Genomic DNA, 16,508 nt, shown 5'->3' with positions numbered 1-16,508 from the left:
TGGAAATACAACAGATAAGTTCTAGTTGATTTAAAGAAACATTACTGTTATCAGGACACATTCATAAGGTACACAAATATGTTAGAATCACTCATTGCACAAGTATATTGACTTAGACGACTGACAATATCCTATTATTTAATTACGTACTACCACTGAAAATCATATTACTGTTATAATTCTCAGTAATTGAGAATTGCTGGTATAAAATGCAACAAGTAGAATACACATTTTTATCAGCTCATTCAAGTAGTCCCCACTCCAAATCTCACTTAAGATACTGTGGTGGAGTTGAGCAGAATCTCTAATACGTAATCACGGGAATACGCACGGTACCAAAGATGTGTATAATTGTACTATGTAATAGTTTAATTGTACATATTAATATGTGGTGTATGTATGTATGTATGTAGGCCTACACATGGATAAGAAACCCAACATATTTACAAAATTCAAGGCTAAAAGAATAAAGTGGATAGGACATGCAGTAAGAAGACCAGAAGGAAACGAAATTAAGAAGGTTCTGGAAGAACTATGACCAGGATGCAGGCCACTGAGAAGCAGTGGTGTGTTTCTAAACAAAAAAGTGCCCTGGCTCTGGGATTTCGGTAGTGCCGGTAGTAGTTGTCTTCGTCGTCGTCGTCGTGTCATCATCATCATCATCATCATCATCATCATCATCATCATCATCATCATCACCATCATCATATCCGCAGGGATACTTATGGAATGTCAGACGAAAATACATGAGTTCGAATAGACCTAGAGGTTGTTCGGTCCGCGGATTATACATCACTATGAAGTTGTTTAAATATGAATAAAATATTAATATAAATGCAACATTTGAGGAGAGTAATGCAATTTGAGTACCAATTAATAGTCTTAATAATATATCTATAATTTAAAGATGGCCCTGTAGTACCTAATAATGTTAATAATCAATCAATCAATCAATCAATCAATCAATCAATCAATCAATCAATCAATCAATCAATCAATCTTCTTAATGTATCCAGCTGTCTGGTGACAACATAAAGTCCACTATGGTCCACTGTAGTCTATTCAGTTGTTGTTTTCCACGAGAAAAGAGGGGTATTTTGATCGGTGTTCATTATAGATGTCTGTTGCTAGTAGCTAGAGGTGGGGTGTAGTCAAATATGCTGCAGGGCTGTGTCTTCTGCAACTGGTATTGATGATTTTAATTTGCTTTTTTTGTGGTTTATGGATGGACAGTATAGAAGAATGTGTTCCAGATCTTCACCATGATTATTACACCACAGAGAAGTAGGATAATACTTACTTACTGGCTTTTAAGGAACCCGGAGGTTCATTACCGCCCTCACATAAGCCCGCCATTGGTCCCTATCCTGAGCAAGATTAATCCAGTCTCTACCATCATATCCCACTCCCTCAAATCCATTTTATTATCTTCCCATCTACGTCTCGGCCTCCCCAAAGGTCTTTTCCCCTATGGCCTCCCAACTAACACTCTATATCCGTTTCTGGATTAGCCCATACGTGCTACATGCCCTGCCCATCTCAAACGTCTGGATTTAATGTTCCTAATTATGTCAGGTGAAGGATACAATGCGTGCAGCTCTGCGTTGTGTAACTTTCTCCATTCTCCTGTAACTTCATCCCTCTTAGCCCCAAATATTTTCATAAGAACCTTATTCTCAAAAACCCTCAATCTCTGTTCCTCTCTCAAAGTGAGAGTCCAAGTTCCACAGCCATACAGAACAACCGGTAATATAATTGTTTTATAAATTCTAACTTTCAGATTTTTTGACAGCAGACTTGATGATAAAAGCTTCTCAACCGAATAATAACAAGCATTTCCCATATTTATTCTGCGTTTAATTTCCTCCCGAGTGTCATTTATATTTGTTACTGTTGCTCCAAGATATCTGAATTTTTCCAAACCTTCGAAAGATAAATCTCTTCGAAGGATAATAATGTTAATAATAAATGTCCAACAATTATATTCGCTGCAGGCCTATATGAAAATCACAAAAGTTCGTTGGCGCCTAAAAAAATTATACCCTGGCGCCGCCAGGGCCCGCCAGACCTGAAATACACCCCTCTGTGAAGCTCAAGACTTTGTTACTTAAATAACTTACGAAAAGACCCAAAGACATTACAAATGTGGTGGTAGTGGTGGTGGTGGTGGTGGTTGTGGTGTACGTAGGCGTATGTATGTATGTATGTATGTATGTATGTATGTATGTATGTATGTATGTATGTATGTATGTATGTATGTGGTTTCAATATGCGTACATAAGAAGACGATTGGATATGATCTTGTCTGTGGCACACCGACTGTCATTCTGCACACAGACAACACAACCTGAGCGTCCATTCTAGAATATATAGTCGCTAGTCGCGATAAGGCTCATGGTTTGTCCTAATATCCACGCCTCACACGTTTGAATTTGTAGTGGGAGAGAGGCGCGCGGCTAGGAGGGGTGACCAGCTGGCCGCATTTAAAGAAGACGCGTCGCCGGCACATCACACTGCTCAGAAACATGGTAGCGGACGACGCGAGGACACGCGACAACAGCCAGGTCAGGATCGTGGACCAGGACCTGCATCGTCCCAAAGGTGAGCGAATGTGACATAACAGCCAACACGTGCTTACTAACTTTCCTTTTCCTTTACGAAAGTAATCATTTTCAGTTTACTAACAGTTATGTTACAATGTTTATACAGATCCGGGTGTGACATCCGACATTATGTAAAAAATCATAAAACATTTACAATAATGTACTTTAAAATTTATTATTATTTTGATGATTTTAAATAGACTTACTGTAGTTTATATGTTTAAGAACCAGATTTTATTTTAATAGGCCTAATCGATTGAAATTACATTTTTTGAAAGAGTTAGCTTAGGTTATGTGTAACATCAAACACATAACTTACAAAATATACACAATGTATAGTGCATTTTAATATCTGACAGTAGCTCTACATGTTTGATTTTAAAATATCTTTCTGCTGTCACAATGTAGTGCCAACCACACAACCTCATTTTATTGATTTATTTTGCTATTAATTGTAAAATAAAATATAAACAAACAGAAAACTTTAAATAATTGATTAAATGGCGAACTTACTCGTGTTAATTATGTAAGAATGTGTGGCTTACATAATTAACACGAGTGAGTTCGCCATTTAATCAGTTATTTATATTCAAGTGTTAAAAGTAGTGTACGAATGATTCAAAATGGAGAAAAACTTTAGCTCGCCCCTGAAAGAGTAGAACTCGTGCTCAGGGGCGAGGTAACGAAAACATGGAACTCCATCTCCATGCCCCATAATGACGTATAAAGGCGTGTATTTTCCATAGCACATTTTAACAAGTTTCATTGGATTGACATATTCAAAATCTTATCTAGATACGTTTTAAATAACTCAAAATACAATTATTAAAGTTTCTGCAATAAAACGTAACTTCAATAACTAGAATTAACATTTCATATTTGTCTAAGTATTGAAATGGGCTGGGAAACCGGATACAATACTTAACCTTTGTATTAAACAAAGATGATACTCGATAAAATTTATTGCTGACAGTAGCTGTATATCATTCGCTGGAGTGTAAGTGACATTGACAGATAAAAGAAAAGTTGATTTACATTTTTACATAGTTAGGCAGAGATATACATTTATTTTATACATCTCATGGAACTGAAATGTTTTCTAATGTGATTCTACATATTTATTTAGCTGTATATTTTAACTTCTAGGAAGAACATTCTTCGCCATAGTTTTATATTTTTATTTTTCAGTAAGCCTACTGTAAAGCTTACGTCACAGTTAAAACCATTAATAAACTTACATAACATCATTCAATGTATACTTATTTGAGAAAATACACAGGAGTCTCTGTGGGTTATGACAAGAAAATACAAAAGGTTATGTGATCTTTAGTGCGGTAATTGTGGCACTGCTGAGACAAGAGCAACAAAAATATTCAGAGAAAATATTCTAAACCGTATTTTTTAACCATGAAATCCGTAAAACGTCTATATTCCACACGCAAGAAGGAAAATTTGTAACAATCTGACATGAAAAGTTTACCCTGACGTTACTCGTGGCACCGTAGAAACAGATGTCACATGGTTTTCCAAGCGGCCCGTCTCGCTTTACTATCTCATTATTGAATAGGGTGTACTCATCCTGCCTGTAGTAGTATTTATTAAATTCTTAAATAATTCCTAGTCATTTTTTTGATAAGGATCGAACACAGGTCCAATTTAATGAAAAGTTGTCAGCAGTTGTGGACAAAAAAGATATCGGAGAAGATAGTATTTGTACCAATTTCTCTTATATTACTCTACAGCAGCGATTGCCAAAAAATGACCCCACGGGCCAAATGTGGCCCATAAATGGTTTAGTTATAGTCCCCAAGAGCAAACATTGGTAAACAAAAAAACCTAATCAGATGATGTAGTTACGCGAACTGAGATTGTTTCCAAAAATATAAAATAGATAGAAATGATCAGATTTTTTTCATATACATTTTATCGGCACAATTTACTTTGCAATTCTAATACCCTGACGTGTAAATAATACTTTTAAAGAAGTAAAAGCAATGTCACTGAGAGCAACAACGATAGTTTATAGTTTTAAATTAATATATGACATTCGTTGCTTGAATAACTTAAAAGTCGTTTCATGATATTACTGTTTTGGGCAAAACAGGTGTGTAATTTTCCAAATTACAAGAATATTGTATTGTAAGTTGTGTAATATTTGCGTCAATATATATATATATATATATACATATATATATATATATATATATATATATATATATATATATATATATATATATATGTGAATTGAGCTTCTCTGAGATGAGCAGTATACAGAATTGTTACAGACACAGGTAGTCAGACATTTTCAAGATGCATCAAGATTATTCAGCATCTATCACACCCAACTTAGATAAAATCTTCGGAATATGTAGGCCTATGATATGTCTTTCTCGTGTTAAATTCTATTGTACCTGCTTAACATGTTTTCGACCTGTTAACCAGGTACGATAGAATTTAACACGAGAAAGACATATCATACATATTCCAAAGTGAAATAGTGTTAAAAGTTGTGTAATCAAGATGTATTAGATAAAATCTCCTTTGGACATTGTGATCTTATCTTTTATTAAGGTGATCGTCAGTAAATTAAATGTATAATAGATGTGAAAATGTTTCGTAACAAAATTATTACAAAATACAACATTATCGTTAATACGCACAGTATCATCACATCATCATCATCATCATCATCATCATCATCATCATCACCATCTTCATGGTATAGGTTTCATGGCCTGTATACGCACAGTAATTAACCTAAAATAGGATTTGTTTTCAACAATTTGAGTATAAAATACTATTTCTGTCCTCGTGCCCGCGTCTGAACTTCAAAATTTCTGTGTGGCCCTTCAAGAAAAATAATAGAAAACCTCTGCTCTACATTGTCACATGTGTAGTGACTAGCACCCATAAAATTAAATGGATGGAAAAAGTTGTATTGCCACCGTGATGTGTCCACGGGTTTGATGTTCGATGATATATAGTAGGCTATACTATAATAATTATCCATTCATGCAGAAATCAAGGTTTAATAATAATAATAATAATAATAATAATAATAATAATAATAATAATAATAATAATAATAAATAATCAAGCAACGTATAGGCCTATCTAACCAATTTCTTTAGCAAACCTCTTGTTTCTGGTCGTTTCAGTGATCTCGCTACCAGAGGTGGACATTTCTGTTCTTTTAGTAATACTCCGATCTGAGCATTCATCTAAGTGTATTTTATATTTTCTGTTACATTCCTTAACTTTATAACTTATTATCTGCAAGTCTTACTACTAGATACGAGGCTTGAGGGTTTAAATAAAAATACTTAGCATAGCTTCCTTCGGAAGGAAAGTAAAATTCGGAGACTCGTGTCGTATGTTTAGAGCACTTGAAGGAACCTGTTTTTGAATGAGAGGGTTTTAGACAAAATCTACCCGCAATACTCCTTCAACTTCAAAATTTGAAGTTAAAAATTGGGCCCACGAGTGGTGTCGGCGCGTATGAATTTTTTCGACCCGTCACCATATTATTCAATACTCCCCGATTTGCATAAATTAATACTGTACGGTGTACGAGGAGCGCGTTAGTGTCGCGGTTAAGACGTAACGCTGTAAACCGGAAGGTCGCGGTGTCGATTCCAGATGAGGTCATGGATTTTCCATTGCATTAATCTTTTCAGCCGCACTATGACCCTGGAGTCTGCTCAGCCTTCAACAGAAATGAGTATACCAGGGGCATTTCCTTGGGGATAAAGGCGGCGGGCACGTAGGATTGACATCCCTACTGCCATTAAATGCCGGTTGTAAAGATGTGAGCCTTAACCTCCCGCTACCCTCTGGGCCGATTTGGCCTACCATGGGCTTGACTTTACCTTTACCGTATCTATAGGTATAGATTTATTATATGAAGTTCATACAGATACTGTTTTAAGATTTATAGAAGTGATTGACGGCTATAGATGTTCGTAAGTATTGTTGGGCTCTTTCGAAAATGCACTAAGTCTCCTAAACTCTATTAGCATACCAAAAAAATCGCCGGTGTCGGGATTCGAATCAGCGACGCACGATATCCCTATACAAAATGTATTCAATTTCAAGAGTTGCCTACGAAGCAGTATTTCTGAAACAAGAAAATGATCTTAAATTCGTCTTATTATTCCATATTTTAACGGAATGAACTTAATAGTACTTTGGGTCTCAAGAGAACTTCCAGTCACTTTTTATGGGTGTGACGTAAAATAATTGAATAAAGATTTCTATTTATATCTTCGTCGAACATATCTACTTGTTTCATTCAATTTTAGTGAACACAGTTGCAAGTGATACTAAAAAATTTATGAAAATGCTGATCCGGTACGTAAAATTCGACTGGCACAAAAACCAGCAATACGCAACGCTTAATTAATTCGGGGAAAAATTGTGCTCTGTGAAATTTGTTCTTAGCTGTTTTATTTGCTAGAAATGACATAATATCAACCCTAGAAACCTTCGCTCCTTAGGCAAGAAGCCGTCACCTGACAGCTGCAACTGGACTTCACAGAAACACAGTGAGGAAATATGTAATAATAAAAATATCTGATTATATTACTTTGTATTGTTGTGGAGGAAATCTGCTAAAATATTTTGATAAGTGTGAGTGAATCATGTTGCCATTTGTAACAGATGTTGCGAATACCAAACATACCTCAAACAGCCTTAACATAGGCTGGCGTCATTTCTTGCACAATACATCTGGCACAGAGAAGGCAAATATGTAACAGTGATTGTTCGTTAGTTATCTGGCCTGTGACCTCACCATCCAATTCCAGCTACATTATTATTATTATTATTATTATTATTATTATTATTATTATTATTATTATTATTATTGTGCTTTGTTATTATTATTATTATTATTATTATTATTATTATTATTATTATTATTATTATTATTATTACGCAGAGCAACTGGCTACAGACTGTAAGTCCTGAGTAAATCCCGGATGCAGATGGTATTTTTCTCGTTGCCAAACTTCCAGAACGGCCCCTAAGTTCCCTCAGCCTTCTATAAAATTGAGTACCGGGTCTTTCCCGGGATAAATGGCGGTCGGAGCGTGGTGTTGACCACACTACCTCATTCCAACTTAGGTCAGGAAAACATGGAGCTCTACCTTCATGCCTCTCAAGCGCCTTTATGGTAAACATAGGAGATACCTACCAATATTATGTACTCCGAATTTCTGGTAAACCTATTTTACAAAATGTATGCTATATTATAGTTTTTGTTTCCATAAAGCTTCGTAGAATAATAAATTAACCTTACAGTCATAATTTTTTTAACATCTGACCAATAAAATTTTTAACTCTTTTCACAACATTTCGTTTCAAATATGTTTATAATCGGTTGCATCTGCTTAGGTTGCAATTTTTCGTGTGATTTATTAGAACAAATCTCTTATGTCAGCATCTTGGGAGTCTAATAATTGAAGGGTTCAGAGCCATAGTGGGCCAAGCGCCATTTATTAAAACAGGAGAAAGCAAGGGTTAAAGTTAAGTGAATAACATAGTTTAATGAACATTGACATATCATTTAGTTTTAATGTGCACACTTTATATTACTTGCTATATGATTCATTACCAGCTATAACGGCTGGGGGGGGGATCATCGTGCTAACCACATGATACCTCCATTCTGGTTGGTCGATCCTCCATCTCTGCTTCGGCATGTGGGCGTGAGGCCAGCAGCCGGCTGGTCGGTCTAGGCCTTTCACGGACTGTAGCGCCACGGATTATTATTATTATTATTATTATTATTATTATTATTATTATTATTATTATTATTATATGATTCATTTAATTATGATATTCACTTAATTTTAACCCTTGCTTTCTCCGCTTTTAATATATGGCGCTTGGCCCATTATGGTTCTGAACCCTTCAATTAGAGAATATTTCAATATTAGGCCTATGTAGCGGTAACCGGTACAGATAACACCTGGTGAGTTTATTCTAAATATCTTCTGATATGTAGTTCTAGAACTTTCCATATTCTGTCGTGAACTGTGGTACAAATAACTTGCACTTCAAAGGATTCCAAAATGTTGACGAGTAGAGAACAGTTCCCTTCTGAAATGTCAGTTGCTGCTATTTTTGTCCATACTGTATTCTAAATAATTTCATTTTGCAATAACATTCTGTTGTACGAGACAGGGCACTGAAATTAGTCCATATTTTAAGAAGAAGCCTTTTCTCTTCCTGTGGTTTAGACAAATGAATCGTGAATTACAAAAACCCCACATATCCATTTCAGTAAATTTTTCACGAGGTACAAAAAGCTTCAAAAGCGTTTGGTATTTTGAGGTGACTATTTTTTTTTTATTGAAGCATAATAATAAGTCCTAATGTTTAACACACATGAACATTAATTTTCTTCTTTAGTACTTTCTAGGGAAATAAATCTGAATTGCCTGAACGTGTGGCGTTTCTGCAATTCACGACTAGTAGGCCTTAACAATCATTTTATTTCTTTAAAATAATTTTTAGATGAAGAAGACTGAGAACAATTTTTAATCTTATAAAGAACTTGAAATTTATATTCATTCATTCATTCATTCATTCATTCATTCATTCATTCATTCATTCATTTTATTCCATAGATCTTACATGAGCAATGAAGCTTTAAGATGTGGAACAAGTCAAATATTTTACAATATTACAATTACAATTTTTACAAATTTTTATAGTTTTACAATTTTGTAATTTTCTACAATTTTGTGCAATTTTTACAATATTTTGGCGAGATGTAGTGAGATGAGGTGAGATCCGAGGATCCGAGCCAAAAAAGTAAACAAACATAAAAAAATGCAAAAATTATGTGAATAGCATATTTAATTCTTCAAATTCCTTTAATTCCATAAGAAACAAAAAAGAAACTGATTTTTTTGAATTTCTAAAAAATTCCACATGCCCCGGATTTGTAGTGTTTCTGCGATTCACTGTAATTATTGCGAATGTAAAATGTACACTGAGCACTGACTGTGGGATTTCTGCACCACTTGAAAGCCCTATATATGAACACAACACTATGAAAAACTATATTTGAGACAGAAATGTGATTCAGATTTGGTACTAGTAGCTGTCTATACGTTTCCCGCGCGGTCCGCAACTCCTGTCTTCAATTTCGGATTTCCGTCAAAGCTGGGTACCTGACAAAATGAGAGCACTGATGTTTCAAAATTAACATGGGGACACAGGTGAATAATCCTACCTACTATCAAAACACACTCCTTATGACTCTATCCCTCTTTCATTGATTGATTGATTCAATCTGGGTCTAATGAGTGTACTGATTCAAACTTAACATGGAGGCATGAGATAATACGCTGCATGCCATTACACTTTTCTCTGGCTCCATACTTATTTGAATGATTGATTCATTCATTTTTCGTTGAAAATCTTGAAATATTTATCTAATGGCTGTAGTATAAATATTATCTATACAAATTCAAATTAAAATCCAAATTTATTTAAGATTTACATTTTAAATGAATACATATGAATATATACCCGAAATGAGCATATGCTCGTGCTCGGGTACAGTCCAGTAGTCTACATAAATTTTACAGAGATCAAATAATAATGCTGATGATAGAAATAATAGTAATAATAATAATAATAATAATAATAATAATAATAATAATAATAATAATAGTAATAGAATAATCGTGACGGAGATGATACAAAGATAGTAGTACAAAATAATTCATTAATAATAATACTAATAATAATAATAGTGATAAAACAAAAATATTTACAATAATAAAATAAATACTAAAGACGGATAAAATAAAATATAAAACCACTAGAAAGAGTTAACACAACTTAAATAAGCATATAATACCCGGAAAAAAATGACGAACTCGAAAATCAACAGAAAAATTCGTTGTGTCGCAGACGACAGCAACCGCTCGTATTGACATTGTGTTATACATTAATGGTAGTAGGGGGGAGCCGAAAGTCTACGTAACTGCCGTTCTCTTCGAATCTTCTCGTACAATCATGGGAAGTTAATGCTGCAAAAACAAAATGTCTACGAGTCAAACTGTTCATTATTACCAGGAAAAATACAGATAATACTGAAATATATTAATCAAGTTTCAGTTATAGTTCTCCCCTTTTGTGCATATCAAAGTATTTTATGAATGGCGGGGAAAATATAAATTTAAAGAACTCTCTAGTGACAAGAGGTAGTGACAAGTACAATCAAGTGTATCTGTGGCGATGCTAAGAAATCATTTATTGGAGATATACACTGTTATTAAGAAAATGATCTATTTATTGCAATGTTTTATCTTATAGGTTACATGCATCAGATAAATACAATAAAAATTAGTACCATATAATGCTAGTAACACTATACATAAGAAACATTTTGCTTCAAATCATTATGAAAGGTAAAACTCAGAGAAAAAGGAAGTCGTCGATTGTTGACAATCGTCGTGGTTCCATGACCGCCCTGGTTTTGTGCTTAAGGTGAGAGCTGTTGTTTACAAACAAGGGAGCATTACGCTTCTCAGTTGAATCGCTGAGCAAGAAAGCAGACGGGCACAAGCGAACAGAGCGTTGTTTCGGAAACATGGATAGATGCCAAATGCTGAAATGCTGGGTGTGCATTGGTAGCCAACAAACAGATTGTGATAAAATGAACTACTTACAAGATGTAATTGCATCTCTCAGGAATTTATTACAGTTTGAGTCTTACACTGTATGTGTCTGATCAGAGTTCGAAACCCATTTGCAGAGAGAGGTTGTCTTCATTTAAGGAGGCTATGTGCGTCGATCTCCTTGTTTGTATTTCCTTTGTTTAATTTTTAATGGTGATCACATCGAAAAAGACTTCCACTATTCAGTAAATATGTGAATTATGCAGATCTATGTACTGTACAGTGCAGTACAATTACAACCTTACATAAATAAAAATGTAGTTAGAAATTCTCCCATCGTTCCTCAGTCACTGGATGGAATTGGAACGGAATGGAATTTAACTGAGGGGAGCACGGATAGCCCAGAACTGCGACCTATTGAGATCTATTACGCTAACCCTCGATATGGAATGAGTTGCGTGCCACAGATCTCCTACGCGCACCGCCCTAACCACATGACTCCCTTAACGACCGGTCCCTACAGCCGACAGAATCCATATACCATTCCTGCTTCGGCAAATTCCCCCAAGGCTCCCCTGTCGGTTCGAGGCGAAACTCCTCCCCCGAGTAGGTCCGCCTCGGGTGCTCGTTGCAGAAGCCATCCAACGTCGTTTAACTACATTCCACGGAGGCCGGTCGAGAGAGTCAGCAGCTTCGGGAGGCCGCCGGTAGAGTGATCTGAAAAACCAGAAACGGGATGATAAGGAAAGGATGATGGGGGAGGAAAGGAAGTAGCGAAGATGAGTGGGGTTCCAATCGCCTGATAAAGTTACCGATATTCATCCATAGGAGTGAGGGAAAAAACCTCACTCAGGCAACTCGTCTTCTTCTCTGTACTTATTCATTATCTTGTTTCTTCTGTCCTTTTCTCCACACCCTCTTTCAAATTCTCATTCTTCATTTAATTATTTTCTCGTGTCATCAGTTCTTATTTCATATTTAATTATTCTCTCTATTTCCTTCCTTTTCGTTCTCTATTCCTTCTTTCTAGTCTTTATCCCCTTCATTTTCACCCCTTTGTATTCGTACTTTATTCTTTTCTTTTACTCTCACTCGGAGGAAGACTTGCACCACAGCCTGAGGCTTATTGTGCTTTCCGCCTCATTTTTGTGGGAATGGTTGTTGATATCAAAATAGTCGCTTCATTCATAGTCATTCTTCCCTTCCTGTATCTTCTATTATTTTTTCTTGCTTTCTTTTACCTTACTTTCGTACCTTTCACAACTTTTCTTTCCTTCTTTCAATCTCTCTTTTCTTTCATTTCTTCCTTCTCTTATTTTGTTTTTCCCTCGTCTCATTTCCTTTTTCTGCTGTCATTAATTTTTCTTTATTTCTTTATCTTATTCTTAATTTCACTGTTTTCTTACCTAGTCCCCTCACTCATCCATTCATTCGTAATTATTTATTTTATTTTTGTTCTTGCTATGTCTGAGTGGTAGACCATAGCATCGGCCGTCACGAAGGAGATCCACTTTTGAGACTGGTCAGGCCTGAAATTATTTATAGAGATATCCACTTCTTATAGCCAAGGATGCTAGGCATCAACATCAATTCGCCCGTTCTCCATTCCATTACCATTCATTACCCGATCGTAAGCTAGCGACGTACGGAGGAGGCTAATCTAGTGACGAATGGGGTTGCCTTCTTGAAACCTGGATAAACAGCAAACGTTAGTTTAGTCACCTGGTAAGGGTTGGGAATGCTCCTTACTTACAACTTACTTACAAATGGCTTTTAAGGAACCCGGAAGTTCATTGGCGCCCTCACATAAGCCCGCCATCGGTCCCTATCCTGTGTAAGATTAATCCATTCTCTATCGTCACATCCCACCTCCCTCAAATCCATTTAATATTATTCTCCCATCTATGTCTCGGCCTCCCCAAAGGCCTATTTTCCCTCCGGTCTCTCAACTAACACTCTATATGCATTTCTGGATTCGCTCATTCGTGCTACATGCCCTGCCCATCTCAAACGTCCGGATTTAATGTTCCTAATTATGTCAGGTGAAGAATACAATGCATGCAGTTCTGCGTTGTGTAACTTTCTCCATTTTCCTGTAACTTCAACCCTCTTAGCCCCAAATATTTTCCTAAGAACCTTATTCTTAAACACCCTTAATCTCTGTTCCTCTCTCACAGTGAGAGTCCAAGTTTCACAACCATACAGAACAACCGGTAATATAACTGTTTTATAAATTCTAACTTTCAGATGTTTTGACTGCAGACTAGATGACAAAAGCTTCTCAACCGAATAATAACACGCATTTTCCATATTTATTCTGCGTTTAATTTCCTCCGGAGTGTCATTTATATCTGTTACTGTTGCTCCAAGATATCTGAATTTTTTCACCTCTTCGAAGGATGCTCCTAGCTAGAGTTTTAGCGCAATAGATCTGCTAGACCGCAATGCTAGGTCGTAGTGACCTTTCGTCATTTACTATTTCGTTTTACTTTATCCTTCCATTTCTTTCATCCTGGTTTGAGAAAAATAGAACTCATATAAGGTACATAAAAATAAATGTGTTCTATATCTGTACTTCAAGGGGTTCGTCATAACCACAGCTACAATAATTATTGCACTCATTCTTAATGAAAAGTCTGCTGTATGCGGGACGATAAAATTGCTTAATGGGGCATTAACTTCGGCGACATCACGCCTATTACGGCTCGGATTGAGACAGAACAGAGGCAGTCGCAGGCCGTGCAGGGCAGCGAGACTGAATTTTTTTTCAAGGAACACTTATTTTCTAATATGTATTGTCATGTTGAACAACTTGCAGCAACAGACTTGCCAATTACAGCATGTAGAATATGTTTCTTAATTCAGTTATGCCACTTAGTGTCGCCCTCTGTTGAGTCATTGTCACACTTGAAATTACACCTGAAGCTGACACCCAATAGAGGACGATGGATTTTTAAGGTCCATATGATCTTTAACGTGGATTTCTCAGAAAAGGAAGCAAAGCTATGAGACCCATAGCCTATCTATATTTACATGTAAAAGAAAGTTGTCGTTCAAATGAAAAATTTACAATTCTGATGCCGAAATTCAACTCCAATCTTCACCTTAATATATCATATAGCAGAATAAAAATTCCAGAAAATGTCTTAGTTGACTTTCTCTAAAGGCATAGGAACACTAATGACATTTCGTTCAGTAAGCTGATAATTGCTTGTAGCCTAGAGTCTTAAAACACAGACAGAGCATTCGTGTGTATTTGCACCGCGTTCATACGATGCTTTCATTCATATCATTATTCTGAAGATTGTCTAACCTCTAGATGCTCTTGACTTTTTTCTCTTTCTAAGGTCAGCATTTGAGAAATAACGATTGCAATTTTTAAAAAGCGCGAATTAAACCACATAATCAATCAATGTATATAAATAGAGATTTTGTGAGTGAGTTAAAATATAGATAACACAAGAGATGCATAAAATGCAGAAATCTGTCCATCACTCCTCATAATCATCGTTTCTAAAATATACGGTTATATTGCAGAGTTCACATTCTAATATCCACATCCCAAGAATTTTAACATTAAATTCCAAACACACTTTTGCATAAATATATGCACGTACTACGACATACGTAAATAAATAATAAATAAACAAATAAATACATACATGGCATCCAATACATATCAGTACATACATACATATATACATACTCGTACACACATACGTACATACATATATACACATATACATAAACACATACTACATTACATACATACAGTACATAAACACATACTACATTACATTACATACGTACATACGTACGTACGACGTACATACATACATACATACATACATACATACATACATACATACATACATACATACATACATACATACATACATACATACATACATACCACTCTCTCGTAAGTCTGTGAGAGAATGAATTGTCTCCGGTTTCATGGCAATTGAAAAGAAATACACTTGATCCTATCTTTATCCTTTAATATTTAAAGCAAGTGGCTGATGCATTGTGCGTAGGTATTCGACATTCCTTTGAAGTGTACTAGCAACTTGGCAGGGTAACACAACTAAGTCAGCTGTTATCGCGGAAGACGTGAATTCCGAAAGCGTTTACTCCTCGCCGAAGTCACGTTTACTGTGTACCAAGAAGTGACTTATAGTTCTGCTGCATGAGTAGAGTATATTTTATGTTTCATGCTTAACTATAATTCAACATACATACAGGAAGTGTGTTCATTTTGTCAAAATATTGAATTATTGCGGTCTGTTCGCAACCTGTGTATTTCTTTGAGAGGCGTTATGTAGGAATACTATTTTACGTCATTTTCATCATCTCCAACATTTTTGTGTGTTCTATAATCACGTGAAAATCGTCTTCGATATTAGGACGGTAACACAAAAAGAAAAAATGGATTGACCATTATTATGCTTCCAAGGAACGAGTCGTATTGCAAGAAGGTCGCTCGTCCCAGTTTGTTAGGATAAATTTATGGTTATATTGTAGACCTGTCAACTTTCCTGCATAATGCGCGAGTCGCCAGCAATTAGACCACGACTTCCGCTCTCGTGCATTGATTCGATATCACATAACTTTTGTTTTCAATGCTACATTTTCGTAACATTGCTATTATGATTACGATTATCATTATTATTATTATCATTATTATTATTATTATTACTATTATTATTATTATTATTATTATTATTATTATTATTATTATTATTATTTTAAGGGTACACCTTACCAATTACCATCTTCCTTATTTTATCTCTTAAGTTGGCAGGTCTGATTTATAATGCAATCTATGATTGTCAAGAATAATGTAAGACGTTTAGTTCAATTTTCATTTCTCCTCTCCGTTTCGGTGAAGTGCGGATGAGGAACAGTACTGCATTAGATTTAAGAAATACTACATTAGATTATTTTTCAACTTATTAAAATTTTAACAATATTGTTAGGAAATTTTAAGTATCCAAATACGTTCAATAGTATCAAGCACTACGTTATTCAACTAGGATCTTTTTTGTATCGAATTTATGACTCAGTAGCCTTTTAAGTAGGCAGTAGTGTCGTTAAGCCGGAAGTGAAGTGAAGTGAAGTGAAGTGAAGTGAAGTGAAGTGAAGTAGTTCAATTTTACATCTATGCGGCTGGACTCTTGGTCGCATTATACCTGTTCAATAATAATAATAATAATAATAATAATAATAATAATAATAATAATAATAATAATAATAATAATAGTGA

General features: G+C 35.3%; 1 protein-coding gene across 1 annotated transcript in view; it reads left to right on the top strand.

Annotated features, from left to right (window-relative positions):
• Positions 1-2,445: 2,445 nt before the first annotated feature.
• Picot (putative inorganic phosphate cotransporter protein picot) overlaps positions 2,446-16,508 on the top strand; it is a 156,295-nt gene continuing 142,232 nt past the window's right edge. Inside the window, exon 1 of the mRNA XM_069833075.1 lies at positions 2,446-2,601. Within this exon, the coding sequence (XP_069689176.1) occupies positions 2,526-2,601 (76 nt within the window). The 5' untranslated portion in view covers positions 2,446-2,525. The remainder of the gene's footprint in view (positions 2,602-16,508) is intronic.

This window comes from Periplaneta americana, chromosome 8 (genome assembly GCF_040183065.1).
Source record: "Periplaneta americana isolate PAMFEO1 chromosome 8, P.americana_PAMFEO1_priV1, whole genome shotgun sequence".
NCBI classification, from domain to species: Eukaryota; Metazoa; Arthropoda; class Insecta; order Blattodea; family Blattidae; genus Periplaneta; species Periplaneta americana.
This window is presented reverse-complemented; position numbering and strand designations above follow the sequence as displayed.